The sequence below is a fragment of the Dendrobates tinctorius genome, unplaced genomic scaffold (assembly GCF_039654945.1).
Source record: "Dendrobates tinctorius isolate UK_male_01 unplaced genomic scaffold, ASM3965494v1 ptg000035l, whole genome shotgun sequence".
Taxonomy (NCBI): Eukaryota; Metazoa; Chordata; class Amphibia; order Anura; family Dendrobatidae; genus Dendrobates; species Dendrobates tinctorius.
Genome location: NW_027361703.1, coordinates 65,406,158 through 65,425,002, shown reverse-complemented (window position 1 = coordinate 65,425,002; position 18,845 = coordinate 65,406,158). Strand labels below are relative to the sequence as shown.

The 18,845-nt window shown below is 45.2% G+C and overlaps 1 protein-coding gene across 3 annotated transcripts in view; it reads left to right on the top strand.

The window, feature by feature from the left end:
- Window positions 1-18,845, top strand: part of LOC141087762 (pendrin-like) — a 323,429-nt gene that overhangs the window by 260,102 nt on the left and 44,482 nt on the right. For 2 of the 3 annotated variants that reach the window (XM_073573560.1, XM_073573561.1), the window contains 3 exons: window positions 1,884-1,976; window positions 2,145-2,240; window positions 6,053-6,295. In XM_073573560.1, coding sequence (XP_073429661.1) covers window positions 1,884-1,976; window positions 2,145-2,240; window positions 6,053-6,295 — 432 coding nt within the window. The remainder of the gene's footprint in view (window positions 1-1,883; window positions 1,977-2,144; window positions 2,241-6,052; window positions 6,296-18,845) is intronic. The other variant, XM_073573563.1, reaches the window with a different exon arrangement.

Sequence of the window (18,845 nt, the reverse complement as noted above, 5' to 3'; positions counted from 1 at the left end):
TAATGTAATATATTGAAGATGGTAATGATGTAGTATTTGGCGAAGGATGGAGCAGTTGCAGAAAGAATTCAGAGGACACAGCTGGGTGCAGTTTCTAAAGCTTTACTCAGTTCTGGTGCACACAGATGCCCGCTTGGCGCCATGTCCTCCAGGTGAGGGGTCCAGCAAACTCCCAGGTAGATTGGGATAAACCCTTCCAGATCTCCTTTCAGTGTGTACCTTCCCTGGCCGTCTCAATGTGTTGGCTGTCTGCCTCTCCTGCCCAACACCTCACAGTCAGTGTCCCAAGCCAGCAGCCATGGACCTTGTTGGGCGATGTCCTCTCTGCGTCCCCTTGCTCCTATATGACTGCTTTTTCAGTGATGTAACTGTGGCTGTGGCTGAAACACCTATAGGTGCCCCTGCATCTGGCTTTCTAGTTGAGTCTGAAGATTTCTCCACTAGGCTAGGGGGCCGGTACCCCACTGCGACCTGGTCTCTCCACTACTGGATCGGGCCCCATGGGTGGCATCCACATGTCCCATGCCCCTAAGACCCCTTCTGATCCCCTCCAGGAGCTTTTATCTGTCTGTTTCTATTGTCTTTCGAGGGAGCTGCTTGTCAGCACATCTGCTCCCTTTCAATTCCTCCTAATGTTCTGCCTTATTCTGCACTGTTCTTCCTGTTCTTTCCTCCTGATACACTCCACCCACCTCCCAACACCCTTTCCTACCCAGCAGGGAGGAAAAGAAAACGCTGTTGTGTGATGTGTGCTGGGATTCAGGTGTTAGAGTCCTGTGGGGTGCTCCCTCCTTACCTGAGAGTGGGGTGCCATACCTCTGGGTGAGGTGCAGTACCTCTGTGGTGACTGAACCCTCAGGGGCGCCACACATGCAAAGCATCATCAGAGCATTATCACAGGAGGGAGCAGAGGCAATAACAGTGACTCCCTAAAACTAAGGATTCTTTTACACTACCCGTGTTTTTGCTGGTCGTTTTTGCTGCCCCAATAGATTTCTATGGGACCGCAAAATTGGCCTGCAAAAATTAGTAGGTGCACCGTGTGCCGAAAAGGCATGAGGGCTGTATTTGCGGCCGTGAAAAAATATCGAGCTTGCTCGATATTTTTCACGGCTTATGGATACGACCGCAATACATTTCAATGGTACTGCAAAAACAACGGTAGTTTGTTTTTGCGAAACCCCGTATTTGCGCTGTGCGGTGTTATTGTGTAATGTGCTCAATCACAGTGCGTACTCTGTGTTGCCAGCTCAGATCAGTAGTAACAAGCCGGCAACAGGGCGAGCGCACTATCAGTGCCCATTGTCAGAATACCCAGCATTCAGAGACTAGCACACGCCCCCCACAAGTGAAAATATGCACCGCTATGTTGGTGGCTCATTCCTGCTGACCTGAGCCAGCATCACAAAGCGCTGTGTCATTGTGCACATTACACAATAGTAGCATGCAGAGACCAGCACAGCCCTTGAAACAAGCATCCTTGATGACATTTCATTTCAAGGAGGGGGCAGAGGCTGTGGCAGTGACCTCGGCCTCTGCCCCCTGCTCTGATGACACTTTGAGTATACTAGGATTCTCAAATGAAGAGTCATTACACAGTAGGGAAAAAAGTACAATTACAGTTAGATAGTGTATTTAGGGAATTTTTAATGTAAGCATATTAGAAATTAGTTAGATTACGACATTAGTTCAGCTTGGCCTTTGGGCCACCTCTTTAAACGTTTGACCAAAAATAGCAGGATCATTTTTAAGTTGATAATTTTGAATGAACTGAGAAAGATGCTATAACTATCTAAATGACCTTTCACAGAAAAAAAAGATTCCATGCCCCTGTAATAAAATATAGCAGTTATATGTTCATACATGTATTTTGTTTTTCAAAGATTGATGAACCAGAAGGAATTAAAATAATCCGATTCTCTAGTCCTATATTCTATGGCAATGTCGAAAGTCTGAAAGATGGTATTAAGTCAGTTGTGAGTATGTTTATATCAAAAGCTCAAATATACTAATAATGGCATATTTTAAACCAATTAAACCAAAGCATTGATAATAAACCTACTGCATGTGGATTTTTCAGATTTTTGTCAATTTTTCGCTATTATGAAAGCAATTTACGTAATTTTAATAATCATTTTACACAGGTTGGGTTTGATGCTGTTGGAGTTTTCAACAAAAGAACAAAGGCGCAACGAAAGATAAATAAACTTCTCAAGAAAAAGCAGTCACTGGCAAATGAGGTAGAGCATGACCTAGTGGCAAAGTTTATAGAATACAGTAAATCTACATGCGCTTATAATCAGTAACACAAAAGGCCCCTTTAGAGGAGCCGATTCAGGCTGTTTATCATCTGCTGATTGGTTATGTACAAGTGCTTCTCACTAAATTAGAATATCATCAAAAAGTTAATTTATTTCAGTTCTTCAATACAAAAAGTGAAACTCAGAAGGCTCCACAATCATGGGGAAAAATACTGACTTGACAGATGTCCAGAAGGCAGTCATTGACACACTCCACAAGGAGGTTAAGTCACAAAAGGTCATTGCTAAAGAAGCTGGCTCTTCACAGAGTGCTGTATCCAAGCGTATTAATGGAAAGTTGAGTGGAAGGAAAAAGTGTGGTAGAAAAAGGTGCACAAGCAACTGGGATAACCGCAGCCTTGAAAGGATTGTTAAGAAAATGCCATTCAAAATTTTGTGGAAGATTCACAAGGACTGGACTGCTGCTGGAGTCATTGCTTTAAGAGCCACCAGACACAGACTTATCCAGGATGTTAGGAGTCAGGTTCCTGCGTCTGCTCTGCAGGAATCCAGACCCTTACATTCTGCGGTCTCTTGCTCTTTACCGCAGAGGAGATTGCCTTGCAGCAAATCTCTCCAGGGGCTAAGTCCCTCTGTCCTCCTACTGAGCATGCTCATGAGATGGTTTCCCATTGGAGATCGGGAGTCATGTGCTCAGGTCCTGCTCCAGATCTTATTGGTCCATCTGGGAGATCTGGAAGCTTCCGGAAGGTCCCGGCTGCTATAAAAAGCGCGCATGGCCGTTCCGCCATGCGCTAGTATAGACTATACTGCTATGTGTGAATGGTGACGGATGTATGATTCTGGTGACTGACTTATTATGAAACCCCTTCCCTCTGATATTACGCGTGTGGTTAGGGAATTAGTTCAGCAGTCTGTGCCAGTCTGTGGCAAGCCTTAGTCCACTGTGCACACCGCACCTCTGCGCTAGCGTCCGACATAGCGCCTACTTTGTAGCTGTGTCGTCCAGAGGCAGTGTCCTGCGCCGCACTGCAGTTGCAGCCCTTCTTGGAGTTCGCAGTAGCGACGCCGCACACACGGTAGGTCTAGACGGACGCAGCCCCTCTGTCTTAGTTCCTGCTTCTGTGACCTTATACCATTTGTGCATTTACCTGAGGCCTGTGACTCTAACAGGCTCAGCCTTTTTGTATGTTTTTGTTGAGGCGCCTCTGTGTATGAACAGAGCCCGCTCTGCGCACTTCGGGTGAAGTTGAACCCTTGCGCATTATATCGCCATTTTGCTCGTCTGCCATTACTCAGCAGCGGTTGTAACACCTACTGCACGGTGGACCCCGAGCGGCGAACGCACTATATTATTATTTTTATTTAGTGCGTTCCGCAGTTCCTAACACAGGACATGGACTACAAGTATCGCATTCCTTTTCTCAAGCCACTCATGACCATTAGACAATGCCAGAAGCGTCTTACCTGGGCCAAGAAGAAAAAGAACTGGACTGTTGTTCAGTGGTTCAAGGTGTTGTTTTCAGATGAAAGTAAATTTTGCATTTCATTTGGAAATCAAGGTCCCAAAGTCTGGAGGAAGAGTGGAGAGGCACACAATCCAAGCTGTTTGTGGAAACTTCACACTAGATCTCAATCAGTGATGGTTTGGGGAGCCATGCCATCGGCTGGTGTAGGTCCACTGTGTTTTATCGAGATCAAAGTCAGCACAGCCGTCTACCAGGAAACGTTAGAGCACTTCATGCTTCCCTTTGCCGACAAGCTTTTTGGAGATGGAAATTTCATTCTCCAGCAGGACTTGGCAGCTGTCCACACTGACAAAAGTACCAATACTTGGTTTAAAAACAACAGTATCACTATGCTTGATTGGCCAGCAAACTCGCCTGACCTCAACCCCATAGAGAAACTATGGGGTATTGTCAAGAGGAAGATGAGAGATACCAGACCCAACAATGCAGATGAGCTGAAGGCTATCAAAGCAACCTGGGCTTCTATAATACCTCAATAGTGTCACAGGCTGATCGCCTCTATGCCAAATCGCATTGATGCAGTAATTGCTGCAAAAGGAGCCCTGACCAAGTATTGAGCGCATTTACTGAACATTTCAGTAGGCCAACAATTCGGATTTTAATATCATTTTTCAAGCTGGTATTATAAAGTATTCTAATTTACTGAGATAATGACTTTTTGGTTTTCATTGGCTGTAAGCCATAATCATCAACATTAACAGAAATAAACACTTGAAATAGATCACTCTGTGTGTAATGACTCTATAAAATAAACGAGTTAAACTTTTTGTATTAAAGAACTGAAATAAATTAACTTTTTGATGATATTCTAATTTAGTGAGAAGCACTTGTATAGGGTGATTGATAGCCTTCTACTGATTTTTTTAGACAAGTCAATAAAATAGTTAGCAAGGCCGAAAAAAGACATTTGTCCATCCAGTTCAGCCTATATTCCTTCAGAATGAATCCCCAGATCTACGTCCTTCAAAAGAACCTAATAACTGTAAGACACAATATTGTTACGCTCCAGGAAGACATCAAGGCCTCTCTTTAATCCCTCGACTGAGTTTGCCATCACCAACTCCTCAGGCATGGAATTCCAGATTCTCACTGCCTTAACAGTAAAGAATCCTTTTCTATGTTGGTGGAAAAACCTTCTCTCTTCCAGATGCAGACAATGCCCCCTTGTGATCATCACATTGTTTGGTATAGACATATCCTCGGAGAGATATTTGTATTGTCGCCTTATATACTTATACATGATTATTAGATCACCCCTCAGTTGTCTTTTCTCTAGACTAAATAATCCTAATTTTGCTAATATCTCTGGGCATTTTAGTTCCCCCATCCGCTTTATGAATTTTGTTGCCCTCCTTTGTACTCGCTCTAGTTCCATTATATCTTTCCTGAGCACCGGTGCCCAAAACTGTACACAGTGCTCCATGTGCGGTCTAACCAGAGATTTGTACAGAGGCAGTATAATGCTCTCATCAAGTGTATCCAGACCTCTTTTAATGCACCTCATGATCCTATTTGCCTTGGCAGCCGCTGCCTGGCGCTGGCTGCTCAAAGTAAGTTTATCATTAACTAGGATCCCCAAGTCCTTCTCCATGTCAGATCTACCCAGTGGTTTCCCGTTGAGTGTGTAATGGTGATATTGATTCCTTCTTCCCATGTGTATAACTTTACATTTATCATTGTTAAACTGCATTTGCCTCCTTTCGGCCCAAGATTCCAAGTTATCTAGATCCATCTGTAGCAGAATACTATCTTCTCTTGTATTGACAGCTTTACATAATTTTGCATCATCTGTCAAATATCGATATTTTACTGTGGAAAAACATTCTGGACGAATTTTAAAGGGGTAGTCCAGTCCAGTTACTCTGTGTGACTGCAGATTTATTGAAGGCCCTGAGCTCGTCTAGTGGGTGGCGAATCCCCGCAGCACACAATGCGTGCGCTGGGGAGATTCATAAGTCTGCAGTCACACAGTCACTGCAGACTTATCAATTTAGACCGGACAACTCCTTTAACATGTTCTGTGCTCACAGAACATCATGTTATCGGCAGCACATCACCTGTTTACACAATATGTGCTGCTGATTGCAGTTTTTATGCCAGCATAAAATTCATAGCACCTGCAAGGGAACAATTGTTTTGCTCTTTTGTCAGGTGATTTATGGCTTGTTTAGAAAGGCTCACATGAAGTGGACATAAGCAAGACCTCTGATGTATACTCAAACACTAACTGATTCTTATAGTAGATTTTATATATTATTTTAGAATGGGAATGGGATCAAAGGAAACTCCACCACTAATGATGATGCAGAATCAGACGAGGACATGGATATGTATTGTGACAGAGAAAGAAGAGAGCTCAAAGCACGTGACTTAAATATGCAAGTAGATTGGAATGCAGAATTCCCCGACGGTGTGTCCATCCCAGTGGTTACCATTCACAGTATCATTTTTGATTTTGGACAAGTATGCTTCCTTGATGTGGTCGCTGTGGACTGTCTGAAGGGGGTAAGTAAAATTAATGCCACCTCCTACAAAAGTTATCTGAGAGAAGTACTGTATATATGTAGTCAAGGTTCAGCACTTGTTTAAAGGGATTGTCTGGTCAAAACCGAAAAGTCTGCAGTCACCATGTGTGACTGCAGACTTATGAATCCCCCAACGCATGCACTGTGGTCTGCAGAGATTCGCCGGTTTCAGATCCAGGAACAGAGGGTATATATGAGTTATTCATACCCCTGGCCAGTGGACGTGGCCTTGCTCCATACACTGGAGATGCCGTGGAGAACGTTCTGCTGCCTTCAACATTCTCCAGTATGACTGGTTTGGCAGTGGATCAGTAATGGTGTGGAGAGGCATTTCTTTGGAGGGCCGCACAGCCCTCGATGTGCTAGCCAGAGGTAGCCTCAGACCCATTGTGAAACCATATACAGGTGCAGTGGTCCCTGGGTTCCTTCTGATACATGGCAATGTTAGGTCTCACACAGAGTGACTGCAGACATATCAGTTTTGACCGGACAACCCCTTTAAAGTCAGGAAGGAAGATGAAAAGTTTGATTTCCTGATTATGAGTGGAAGGATGGGGTAGGAGGTGCAAATAACAGAAGTAGCAAAAGAAAGAGTTCAAGAAACAGATCCGTTTTATAAGACACAAACAGCGGCACCTATCAAGTATATTAAGGTCAAGTGAGCAGTCCCTATTTTAATGTAAAAAATAGAATGTAAGTTTCAAAGAACTGTGCAAAAATGCAATCAAGCCAAGTTAATCCCACTTACAGGTTTGTGTCAATGTAATATATTATGTGTACCCCTAAATATCACAAAATAATGCATATAATTCTCCTTCTTTGGGTTTGCTCACATTAGCAAATAAATTGGACGAGTGTAATGTGAGAAAAAAATTGCATTGCACTCGCTCCAATGTTAGTGAGTCAGTGCTAATGTGCGAGTTTTTCCTCAGCTGCAATCGTGCAGAGGAAAAAACTGCAGCAGGCTTTGAATGGCCGCGTATATCAGACAAGACTTGCCAATGCAAGTCAATGGGTGAGAGAAAAAAAACGGACCGCACACATATTATGCCACTAATACCCAATGTTTATGCTCACATCTCAAAGGAAACACAAAATTGTATCAACTATGCAAAGGAAATTCACAGCCAGAACTCTCAGAATAGATAGACAGTTAGGAGTCGGGATCCTCCCACTGCACAGGATAGATCCCAAGCCTTATCTGCCTCTGCGGTCCCCCATTCGGGTCCGGCTGCTCAGATTGCTCCTCAGCACAGATGTCAGTCCCAGCGCCTTGCTCTGACTCGTGCTACACATTTGGTTGTTGCTGGCCCTCCAACTAAGTCTACGCGAGCCAGTGATATGCAGGTGCAGTCCTCCACTCTGAAGCCTAAGTCCAGAGATCACCTTACTGAGCAGGTCCGTGATGTGACGTCTTCTCATTGATGGTCAGATGTCACCTGCTCAGGTGATGTGGCAGCTCTGGATTGGCCTGTGGGAGATGTGACGGCTGCCTGGGCGTGAGTGTTTGGGATGGAGCCTAATGTATGAAAGGCTCCCAGCGGCACATGCCAGTGCGCTAGTATCACGTATGTTATGTGTGCATGTATGTATACTCTACCATTCTGTCTGCTGGTTGTGTGAGTCTGTCTAAACTCTGGGACCGGACTCATAGGCAGGCAGTTAGCGTCGTACTCTGGCTACTGAGCTAGAGTGGCCTGATAAGGTCCTGATACCTATCTTTTCGAGGGGTTTGGCAGATTATGTCAGAGATGTTTTGGCCAGTAGGGAGATTCCCACTACTCTGGAGGAGTTGATATCCGTGTCCACTCGCATAGATCTTTGGCACGCTGAGTGGGGATTGGAGCGAGCTAAGAGTAGATCTGGGATTTGGTTGGCTCCGAACTTTGCCAATACCATCAATCCACCAACTCAGGCAGATGATCCTGTGGAGCCCATGTGTTGTGAACACTTTTGACCTGACTTCTGTTTGGGCTCCCTCTGGTGGTTGCTGCGGGTAATGGAGCTGGTCGGGTTGACAGAAGTCAATCACCTGAAGAGGATGATTGGAGGTCAGTGTTAAAGACTGGGAAGATTTAAGTCAGCAAGCTTCCCTCAGCTGTTGCTGGTGATTTGGTTTTCTTCCTGTGCATTTTGAAGTCCGCTAGCCCCCTGCTTGGTCCTGCATCATTCAGATAAGTTATTTGTTTGCTGGAATCGTTTTTGCATTTGATCCAGTTTTTGCCTTTCTCTGCTTTCTGCTTTGCTGTGTGGGTTCAGCATTGTTCCGTGCTGGGACCAGTGCTGGACCCCGTTCCATATGCCACAGCTTATGTCAGTCTGTTCAGTATTGCTAGTCCCCTGTTATATCAGTATCTTTTGTTTTGCTTCCAGTTCACACCAGAATGCTGATCTAGTGGGGGAGAGGTCCTGTGGTCTCAGTATTTTTGCATATCAGACGTGTTGGATTTTTCTTAGGGTTTTTTGCGTGATTGCAGACAGTATCTTTCCTGTCCTGTTTTATCTAGACAGTTTGGGCCCCATCATTTGCTTACTCTATTTTATGCCTGTGTTTGTGCCTCATCTTGTCTCATTGGCAATACATTTTTGGGGCTATCTATTCCTTTGGGGTTCTACTCCGGGGCAGTTTAGTTTTCCCCTTTCTTGCTTTAGGCTTAGTTAACTCTTTGGCTGTGCTGAGGCGTCTAGGGCATCGTAGGTACGTCCCACGGCTAATTCTAGTTGTGTTGTTAGTTTTAGAGGTCTGCAATCCACTTAGTTACCAACCTTTCTGGTTGCCTAGCTTATTCCCCGGCTATCCTCTTTGGTGACCTAATCATAACACTCATGGATGTCTCCTGAGCAGAATCTACCACCCGCTATGTACTTTGTTTTGCCTGCAGGCAGACCGGCCATTTTGCCAATAAATGCCCCAAGCGTCAGGAGTCACAGCGTCTAGTGGCTTTAGGGAGAGGCGCTCTAGTTTCTGTAGATGTGGCTTCCAAATTGGCCTTTGGGGTCTCTTTAACGTTTGGGTCAATTACTCTCAATGTTGAGGCTTGCGTGGACTCCAGGGCTGATGGCAATTTCATGTTGTAATGATACTGCAATTATGCATACATTCAAAGTTCCCCTCTGAACTGTACACACACTGAGCTCTGCTGCACCCATTAGAGCTGTGCAAAGACACGCTGGGGGCTTTTCCGACCCCTCTTCCCTCTCAGCCCCTTCTCCCTACACTTTCTCTGTAACGTGAGATTCCAGTGTGTGACCTCCCTCCTCCCCCAGGAATGTGGTAATTAGCAGAAACCAGTTCTTTGTCTAAGACCTTGTGCGCTTGGTCACAGATTGCATTGATTTAGAATTTAACCATTGGGCCATAACTCGACACCAGTTTATGTTATGAATATGAAAATTACATATTTAGGACCTGAAATGTTTAAGCTACTCTCCAGCACCTTTTTCTAATTTCTGGCACCAGCGGAATCCAAGAAATGGGTTTCTACACAGTCGAGCCAGCCCGGTACTTCGAGTTTAGGCTTAAATTAGAGTCAGCATCATGCTGAGTAAGATGATACTCTATGTGTTGCCGTATGAGGTTCACTCACTTAGTTATGAAGTTTATAAGTTTTGTAGCAATATGTTCATTCTGGCAGAAAGAGGAGGGCGTCCATAACTCAGCCTCTTTAGTGAGGTCACTACCAGGGGGGTATAAATAGTGGGAGCCCATTTCACAGGCAGACTGGGTCCTGGAAGCCTGTGACAAGACGAATCTGTGATGCATCGCCCCTCCCCCCGGCCCACATGGACTTCCTGAAATGACTTAAGCAAATGTAAGTGCTTCTCTACCTTTAATCCCTGTTATTTTGTAATTGTCTGTACATACTTTATGTTAGGCGTTGGGTTCCTGCAGCTGCACAGCGGGAATCCAGAGCCTTCCAACCAGTGGTCACCCATTCTCCACCGACTGCTCAGGAGCCTGCACAACAATCTCAGCGTCCCGGACGCTCTGCTCAGACCAGCTCTGTAAGACTGGTTGTTGCTGCCACCTCTGGGTCAGCAATAGCAGCGCAGGCTGTCCTGCAGCAAGCCACTCCAGAGGCTAAGTCCTCTCGTCCCACTACTGGGCATGCTCACGAGACAATCTCCCATTGGAGATCGGGAGTCACGTGCGCAGATCCTTCTCCTGATCTGATTGGTCCATCTCAGAGATCTGGAAGGTCCCGGCAGCGCACGGCTATAAAAGGCCCGCATGGCTGCTCGGCCATGCGCTAGTATAGACTCTTCCTGCTAGATGTGTGAATGGTGATGGATGTATGATTCTGGCGACTGACTTATTAAGATTCCCCTCCCTCTGATATTACGCATGTGGATAGGGAACTATAGAAAGAGTCAGCGCCAGTCAGTGGCAAACCTTAGGCCACTGTGCACACCGTACCTCTACACTAGCGTCCGGTGGTGCCATGTCTCTCACGGCACTATCGCATAGCGGCTGTGTCTGCCGCGGCGTTGCATTCAGCAGCATTTACCGGCGTCCGCAGTAGCAGCGATGCCGCACGCATGGTAGGTCTAGACGGTCACTGTCCCCTGTCTTGGACCCGTGTCCTGTGACCTGATACCGTGCGTGCAATTTCGCTGAGACCTGTGAGTCTAACAGGCTCGGTGTTTATGTTTATGTTACAGCACCTCTGTGAGTTAACAGAGTCCGCTCTGTGCACATCGGGTGACGTTGAACCCGTGCGCATTATACCGCCATATAGCGCATCTGCCATTGTCTAGCAGCGGTTTTAACACCTACTGCACGGTGGACCCTGGGCGGCGAACGCACTTTCTATTATTTAATATTTAGTGCGTTCCGCCGTCCCTAACACTTTAATTGTCTCATATTGTAAAATCATTTTATACCTTCTGTAAACAGTGCCTACCTTTTTGGAGTAAAATATAAAATTACTAGCTTAGTTTCTCCTTGCTCTATAATGTATCAGCACGTCTCTGAAGTGAATTATGCTACTAATTTGGGTTGGCTTCGGACCCCTTAATTAAGAAATTGGAGCTGGTGGCAGCAAAGTGTATTCTGGACTAGTTGGGCAAAGCTGGCAGTGACGGAACGGGTTTAATAAGCTCATTGTCTGGCTGCAGCTAGGAGCAGGTATAATTCCCTCGCTGCAGCATACCTAATAGCCAGTACACATCCAAGCAGGCCCGTCCGGTGACTAATTATCTTAGGTGCAGTTCCCTGACTGACCTGAGGGTAAGGGGGGCACCGACGAGCTGCGAGTTCTAAAGCGGAACTGGAAAGTGGAATATACATAAATCCCTGCAGTTCGTAACACATTGGTGGCAGCAGTGGGATACCTAAAATAAGCCCTCCTGCGAATGTGATTGTTATGGACGGCGGAACGCACTAAATATAACATAGTAACATAGTTATTAAGGTTGAAGGGAGATTTAAGTCCATCTAGTTCAACCCATATCCTATCCTAACTTGCCCTAACATGTTGATCCAGAGGAAGGTAAAAAACCCATGTGGCAAACAGTAAGCTTCACATTGGGGAAAAAAATTCCTTCCCGACTCCACATACGGCAATCAGACTAGCTCCCTAGATCAACGCAATATTAAGGAAACTAGTGTATATACCCTGTAATATTATACTTTTCAAGAAAGGCATCCAGTCCCTTCTTAAATTTTAGTAGGGAATCACTCATTACAACATCATATGGCAGAGATTTCCATAGTCTCACTGCTCTTACAGTAAAGAATCCGCGTCTGTGAGTATGCTTAAATCTTATTTCCTCCAGACGTAGAGGATGCCCCCTTGTCCCCGTCACAGGTCTAAGAGTACAAAGATCATTAGAAAGGTCTTTGTACTCTCCCCGCATATATTTATACATTGTAATAAGATCACCCCTAAGCCTTCGATTCTCCAAACTAAATAACCCAAAGTGTAATAACCTGTCTTGGTATTGCAGACCCCCCTAGTTCCCTAATAACCTTTGTCGCTCTTCTCTGCACCCGCTCCAGTTCATCTATGTCTTTCTTATACATCGGAGACCAGAACTGTACACTGTATTCAAAGTGTGGTCGCACTAGTGACTTATATAGAGGTAAAATTATGTTCTCCTCAGGAGCATCTATGCCTCTTTTAATGCATCCCATTATTATATTTGCCTTTGCAGCAGCTGCCTGACACTGGCCACTAAATGTGAGTTTGTCGTCCACCCATACACCCAGGTCTTTTTCAGTGACAGTTTTGCCCAGTGTTTTACAATTAAGCACATAATTATACATCTTGCTTGTTCTACCCAAGTGCATGACCTTACATTTATCCCCATTAAAGCTCATTTGCCATTTATCAGCCCAAGCTCCTAGTTTACACAAATCCTCCTGTAATATAAAATTTTCCTCCTCTGTATTGATTACCCTGCAGAGTTTAGTGTCATCTGCAAATATTGAAATTCTACTCTCTATGCCCCTTACAAGGTCATTAATAAATATGTTAAAAAGAAGTGGGCCCAAAACTGACACCTGTGGTACCCTACTGCTAAATATAAAATAATAGAAAGTGCGTTCGCCACCCGGGGTCCATCGGGCAGAGGTGTTAAACTGCTGCTATGTAATGGCAGACGCATAATATGGCGGTATATCGCACATGGGTTGAACGTCACCCAGTGTGCATTGGGTATACTCTGTTAACTTCACAGAGACCCCTTAGACATAAACATAAGTACTGAGCCTGTTGGACTCACAGGTCTCAGAGAAATGCACGCCTGGTATATAGTCACAGGAGCTGAGCCCAAGGCAGAGGGACAGAGTCCGTCTAGACCTACCGTGCGTGCGGCGTCGCTACCGCGGATGCCCACGGGTGCTGCAGACTGCAGCACGGCGAATGACACAGTTGCTATGCGACAGTGCCCAGGAGGGGCGCACTGTCGGACGCTAGTTAGGTGATGATATGCACTGTGGCCTGTAGCGTGCCACTGACTGGTGCTGACTCTATGACTAAGGCCCTATCCACACACGTAATATCAGAGGGAGGGGAGTCTTAATGAGTCATTCGCAGGTTCATGCATCCATCATCATTCACACATGTAGCAAGTAGAGTCTATACTAGCGCATGGCCGAGCGGCCATGCAAACCTTTTATAGCCGGGACCTTCCGGTAGCTTCCAGATCCCGGAGATGGACCAATCAGATGACGAGAAGGACCTGAGCATGTGACTCCCAATCTCCAATGGGAGATCGTCTCGTGAGCATGCCCAGTAGCGCAAATTGAGGACTTAGCCTCTGAAGTAGCTTGCTGCTGAGCAGCCTGCACTGCTATTGCTGGCCCAGAGGTGGCAGCAACAGCCAGACCCACAGAGCTGGTCTAAGTAGGGCGTCTGGAATGCCGGGATTGCTGTGCAGGCTCCTGATCGGTCGGTGGAGAATGGGAGACCGCTGAATGCAAGGCTCTGGATTCCTGCCAACGCCTAACAGTGATAGGTGCTATTTGTGTAGAGATTTTTCATGACACATGTCTGCTACCTTTGTCCAACAGCATGCTATTCCATTAGTGAAGCTTCCTAAGCCAATGTCCATTTGGGTAGCTAAAGGTTCCATTTTACCAACTCCGATTTCCCATCAGACTATACCTCTTACTCTCGCTATGTCTCTTTTCTCATTATCCCTGAGGGTATGGATGAGGTAATTCTGGGGTTGCCTTGGCTGCACCTCCATTCTCCCCAGATTGATTGGCGCCGGATAGCATACAGAAATGGGGCAGTATCTATGAGAGCCTGTGTTTGAAGGCCCAGGTGCCCCTGGAGAGATCTATGTACCATCTAACTTTCAGCTGGTAGGTCACTCTGGGGCACATATCTGCAAATGAGGTGGTTCCCCTTGTGTACTAAAAGAACCACTGTGCGGTTGGAGAAAAGGAGAGATTCGGCCGATGAGCAAGAGCACCCATGTCTCCCAGCTGGTGGCAACTTTCAAGCATGGCAAACATCACTGGGAGGGGGAGGTTAAGGGGGGTAATGTTAGGGGTCGGTATCCTCCCGCTGCAGGGGATAGATCCCAAGTCTTATCTGCCACTGCAGGCCCCATTTGGGTCCAGCTGCTCAGCACAGATGTTGGTCCCAGCACCTTGCACAGACTCATGCTACATGCTTGGTTGCTTCTCCTCTTCAACTAAGTCTATGGGAGCTAGTGATACACAGGTGCAGTCTTGCACTCTGGAGCTAAGTCCAGAGATCACCTTCTGAGCAATTCCGGATAAACCATGGACGTACCTGTCCATGGACTTTATCACTAACCTTCCACCTTCCAAGGGCAACTCAGTGGTATGGGTAGTGGTTGATAGATTTTCTAAGCAAGCCCACTTTGTGCCATTACCTGCATTACCATCCGCTGAAACCTTGGCCCGCTTGTTTATACAGCACATTGTTTGACTGCATGGAGTGCCTGTGAACGTGGTGTCAGACAGGGGTGTGCAATTTGTGGCCAGGTTTTGGAGAACGTTTTGTATGAAGTTGGGGGTCACGTTGTCATTCTCCTCTGCCTATCACCCAAAATCCAACGGACAAACGGAACGCACCAACCAGTCATTGGAGCAGATTCTGAGATGCCTGGCCTCCTCCAGACAGGAATACTGATGTGAGGTATTACCCATAGCAGAATTTGCATTCAACTGTCGGATTAATCAGTCTACCGGAAAGTCTCCCTTTCTGGCCAATTATGGCTTTGTTCCGCAGTTTGGGGAATTTTCTCGTATGGATTCGGATTGCCCTGGTGCCGAGGGGATGGTACAACAATTAAAAACCCTCTGGAAGGAGGTACAGGGGAACATCTCCAAAGCCCAGAAGAAGTTCAAACATTTTGCATACAGGAGGAGGGGGTGGTTCCTGCGTTGACAGTGGGGGAAAAAGTCTGGTTGTCCACCCGTAACATCAAACTTAAAATACCCTCTATGAAGTTGGGCCCCAAATTTATTGGCCCATACAAGATTGTAGAGGTGATCAACCCGGTGGCATACAGATTACAGTTGCCCACCTCCTTCAAAATCTCTAACGTCTTCCACAGGTCCCTATTAAAACCTGTAGGGACAGTTAGAGAAGATCCCTCATCTGTGGCTCAACCAGTGTTGGTAGAGGGTCAACTGGAGTATGAGGTAGGGCGCATTATTGATTCACGGTGGGTGCGCCAGAGACTTCAGTACCTTATCCATTGGAAGGGATATTCCGTTGAGGATCGGTCGTGGGTTCCGGCCAGTTCGGTGCACGCTGATCGACTGGTGTGGGCTTTTCATGCCAGGTACCCTGAGAAACCTGGGGGTCCAGTGGCCCCCCATTGAGAGGGGGGTACTGTAATGGTTAGGACATGGTTAATGTCCTGTTCTCACAGGGTTAACTTTTGCCGGCCTCTCTTTGGATCTGGGAGGGGTATTTATACTCACTCCAAACTAGCATTCTCTGTCAGTTATACTGCTGTTCTGGTGTGTCTGACCCCTGGTGTGCGTGTACTCTGCGTTGTTTATTTTGCTTCCCGTGTATGACCCGGCTTGTTCCTTCACTCTGTACTCCGTCTCTCGTTTTGGTACTATTGTCTTTTCTGGTTCTGACCTCCTGGCTTGGCTATCGTTACTCTGTTACAGTTTACCCCTATTGTACCGTCTAATGCCCATTCTGGTTTTCTGATCTATTGCTACGTCCTGACTTTCCATTCTGTCTATCCTTTGGTACTGTATTGCTATCTCGTGCTTTGACCTCGGCTTGATCTGGTTTCTGTCTCTGTCTATGCCCATTGGTAACATTGTCCTGTAGTTACCTTTCTAGGAGTTTCCCTGCAGCTCCTAGCTCTGTGGAGCTTAGGCCACGCCCCCAGCAGTCATGTGATTGAGGTCCTGGAGCATGCATTGTCACCACTGCTGCCCGCTCCGCAGGTATCTTTGTGCACAGTCTTTGTACTCAGGACACGCGCACTGGCTCAGTGAGCAAGTGCAGTGCGGTGTTCCTGACACTATCTCAAGGGCTGTCACATTGTAGAAGGATCATCTTTATTCTCATTTGCACATGGAAAGACTAGATGCAATGGGATGAAACTGAATGGAAGGAGACACAGATTAGATATTAAAAAAAACTTTTTGACAGTTAGAGTGATCAATGATTGGAACAGGCTGCCACGAGAAGTGGTGAGCTCTCCTTCAATAGAAGTCTTCAAACAGTGGCTGGACAGACATCTGTCTGGGATGATTTAGCGAATCCTGCTTTTGCGCAGGGGGTTGGACCAGATGGCCCAGGAGGTCCCTTCCAACTCTACGATTCTATGATTCTATGAAGTTGGGTAAAGGAGTGGCTCCTATTAGAATTCACGTGTTGAAAATAGATATGACTGTAGCAAGATAGTGTTAGGAACGGCGGAACGCACTAAATAAAAACAATAATAATGTGCGTTCGCCACTCGGGGTCCACCGTGCAGTAACTCATCTGTAACTCATAATTATATAAACTGTATTTGTGTAAATGAAAGTGAACAGAATGAAAAGCAATCCTATGTAGAATGGATGTATATAAGGCAACTACATCACAAGTTAACCATGACCATTCAGGGTCCCAAATTACCCCGTTGAACATGCTTAGTACATCTTTAGAATCCTTCAGGTAACCAGGAGTTCTTTGGCCTAGTGGCTGCAAAATTGTGTCCAGCCATTCTCCTAGATGTTCACTGAAGGATCCTATCCCCGATACAATGGGACGCATGGGGGGTGGGAAAATATTTTTGTGCGTTTTTGGTAATGCATGTAAAATCGGAATGACTGGATTTAATATATGCAAATATTCAGCTTGTTTTTCAGTGAGAAAACCCTGACTGAGTCCTTCATCAATTATACATTTACACATTTTTGAAAAATCTACTGAAGGGTCCGATTCAAGAAAATGATAAATATTGCTGTCTGATAGCATGTTATGAATGGCATTTGCATAATCAGATTTGTTGAGAACCACTACAGATCCACCTTTATCCGACATCTTGATAATGATATCGGTATTTTTTTAAAGTTTAATTAGAGCATTTCGTTCATCTTTTGACAAATTATATTTATGAGAATGAGAATAAGTCTCTAATGCGAGGCTACGCAAATCCCGTTCAATATTATCCTGAAAACGTTCCATGGATTCGGTCCTGGTATGTACCGGATAAAGGAAGGATTTTTAGTCTTAAAAGTGGAAATCACATTATTATTTCTTATAGTCATGTCAGTGGTGTCCAAATCCATAAGGGATAATAATCCATTTTGCTCCAAAAAACATTTTCCAACAAACTCATTAGTAACACAAGTCGATATTGGGACCTGAGTTTTCACTTCTGTGAAAAAATGTTTTTTCACTGTCAGGTCCCTAACAAATTTATTAATGTCTTTTAAGGCCTCTTTCACACTTCAGTTTTTTACAATCAGTCACAATCCGCCAGGTTTTGAAAAAAACGGATCCTCAATTTTCTTTTGAGGATCCGTTTTTTTCCCCCATTGACTTCCATTATTGGTGGATTGTGACGGATTGCTGTCCGTTGCATCCGTTTTTTTTGCGGATCCGACAAAAGTTGCTGTCCGCACCATCCTCAAAGATTTCAAAACAGAGCTTGCAACGTTTTTTTCTCTGGCGGATCCTCCAGACACACATTTAACCCGAAGTTCTTTCTGGGTGCCGGACCAGAATAAGAAAAAATTCTCTCTCTCTCTCTCTCTCTCTCTCATTTGTCGGATCCGTCAAAAAAACGGACGGGTGGCATCCGTTGTCATCAGTACTAAAACGGATCCGCCATCCGTCCTTTTGGCGGATTTTGACTGATGCAAAAACTGAAGTGTGAAAGAGGCCTAAGGTAGAAAAAAATATTCAAGTCTGTGTTTGTTGGAGCAAAGTTCAACCCCAACGATAATACTCTAGTTTCAATTTCTGATAGAACAGTAGAAGATAACTTGATTACGTCTAACGAGACGTCTTGGACCTGCTTCTCAATCTGTTCTTGAATATGGATGGAATGTTTGCGGTGTTTCCTACTGCTTCTCCTAGTGCGTTTTTTGGCACATTGTTAAACCTTTTTTGTTTGTGATAATAGCTCATTTGAGATTTATTATCATGTTTTGATTGATGTATATTAACATCAGGATTGTTGGAAGACTCCACAGAAACATCCGATTCCAAGTCCGAGAAAGAGAAAGTCACTTGATTTCGATGTGCAGTAGAAAAAAAAGTGCGAGTGCGTTTCTTTAATATCGATCTACTGTAGGTGGAGTACGTTGCCTTTCCCATCTACCCCATTCATAGACTTGATTGTTTGTATAATCAAATACATCCCTGCTGAATTTCTTTTTCTTTATAGAAATAATAGATTCCTCTAGGGAATGTATCTTAGATTTCAGACCTTTTGGAAAATTTTCATATTCCTCCACAGTAACAGCAGATTTTAAAGATAACAGATCCTTATTTAAATTGATCTTAATGGTAGACAATTTTTCATTTTCATATTTAACTATAAGCTGCATCAATTTTCTGGAGCACTTGTGGGAGGAACGG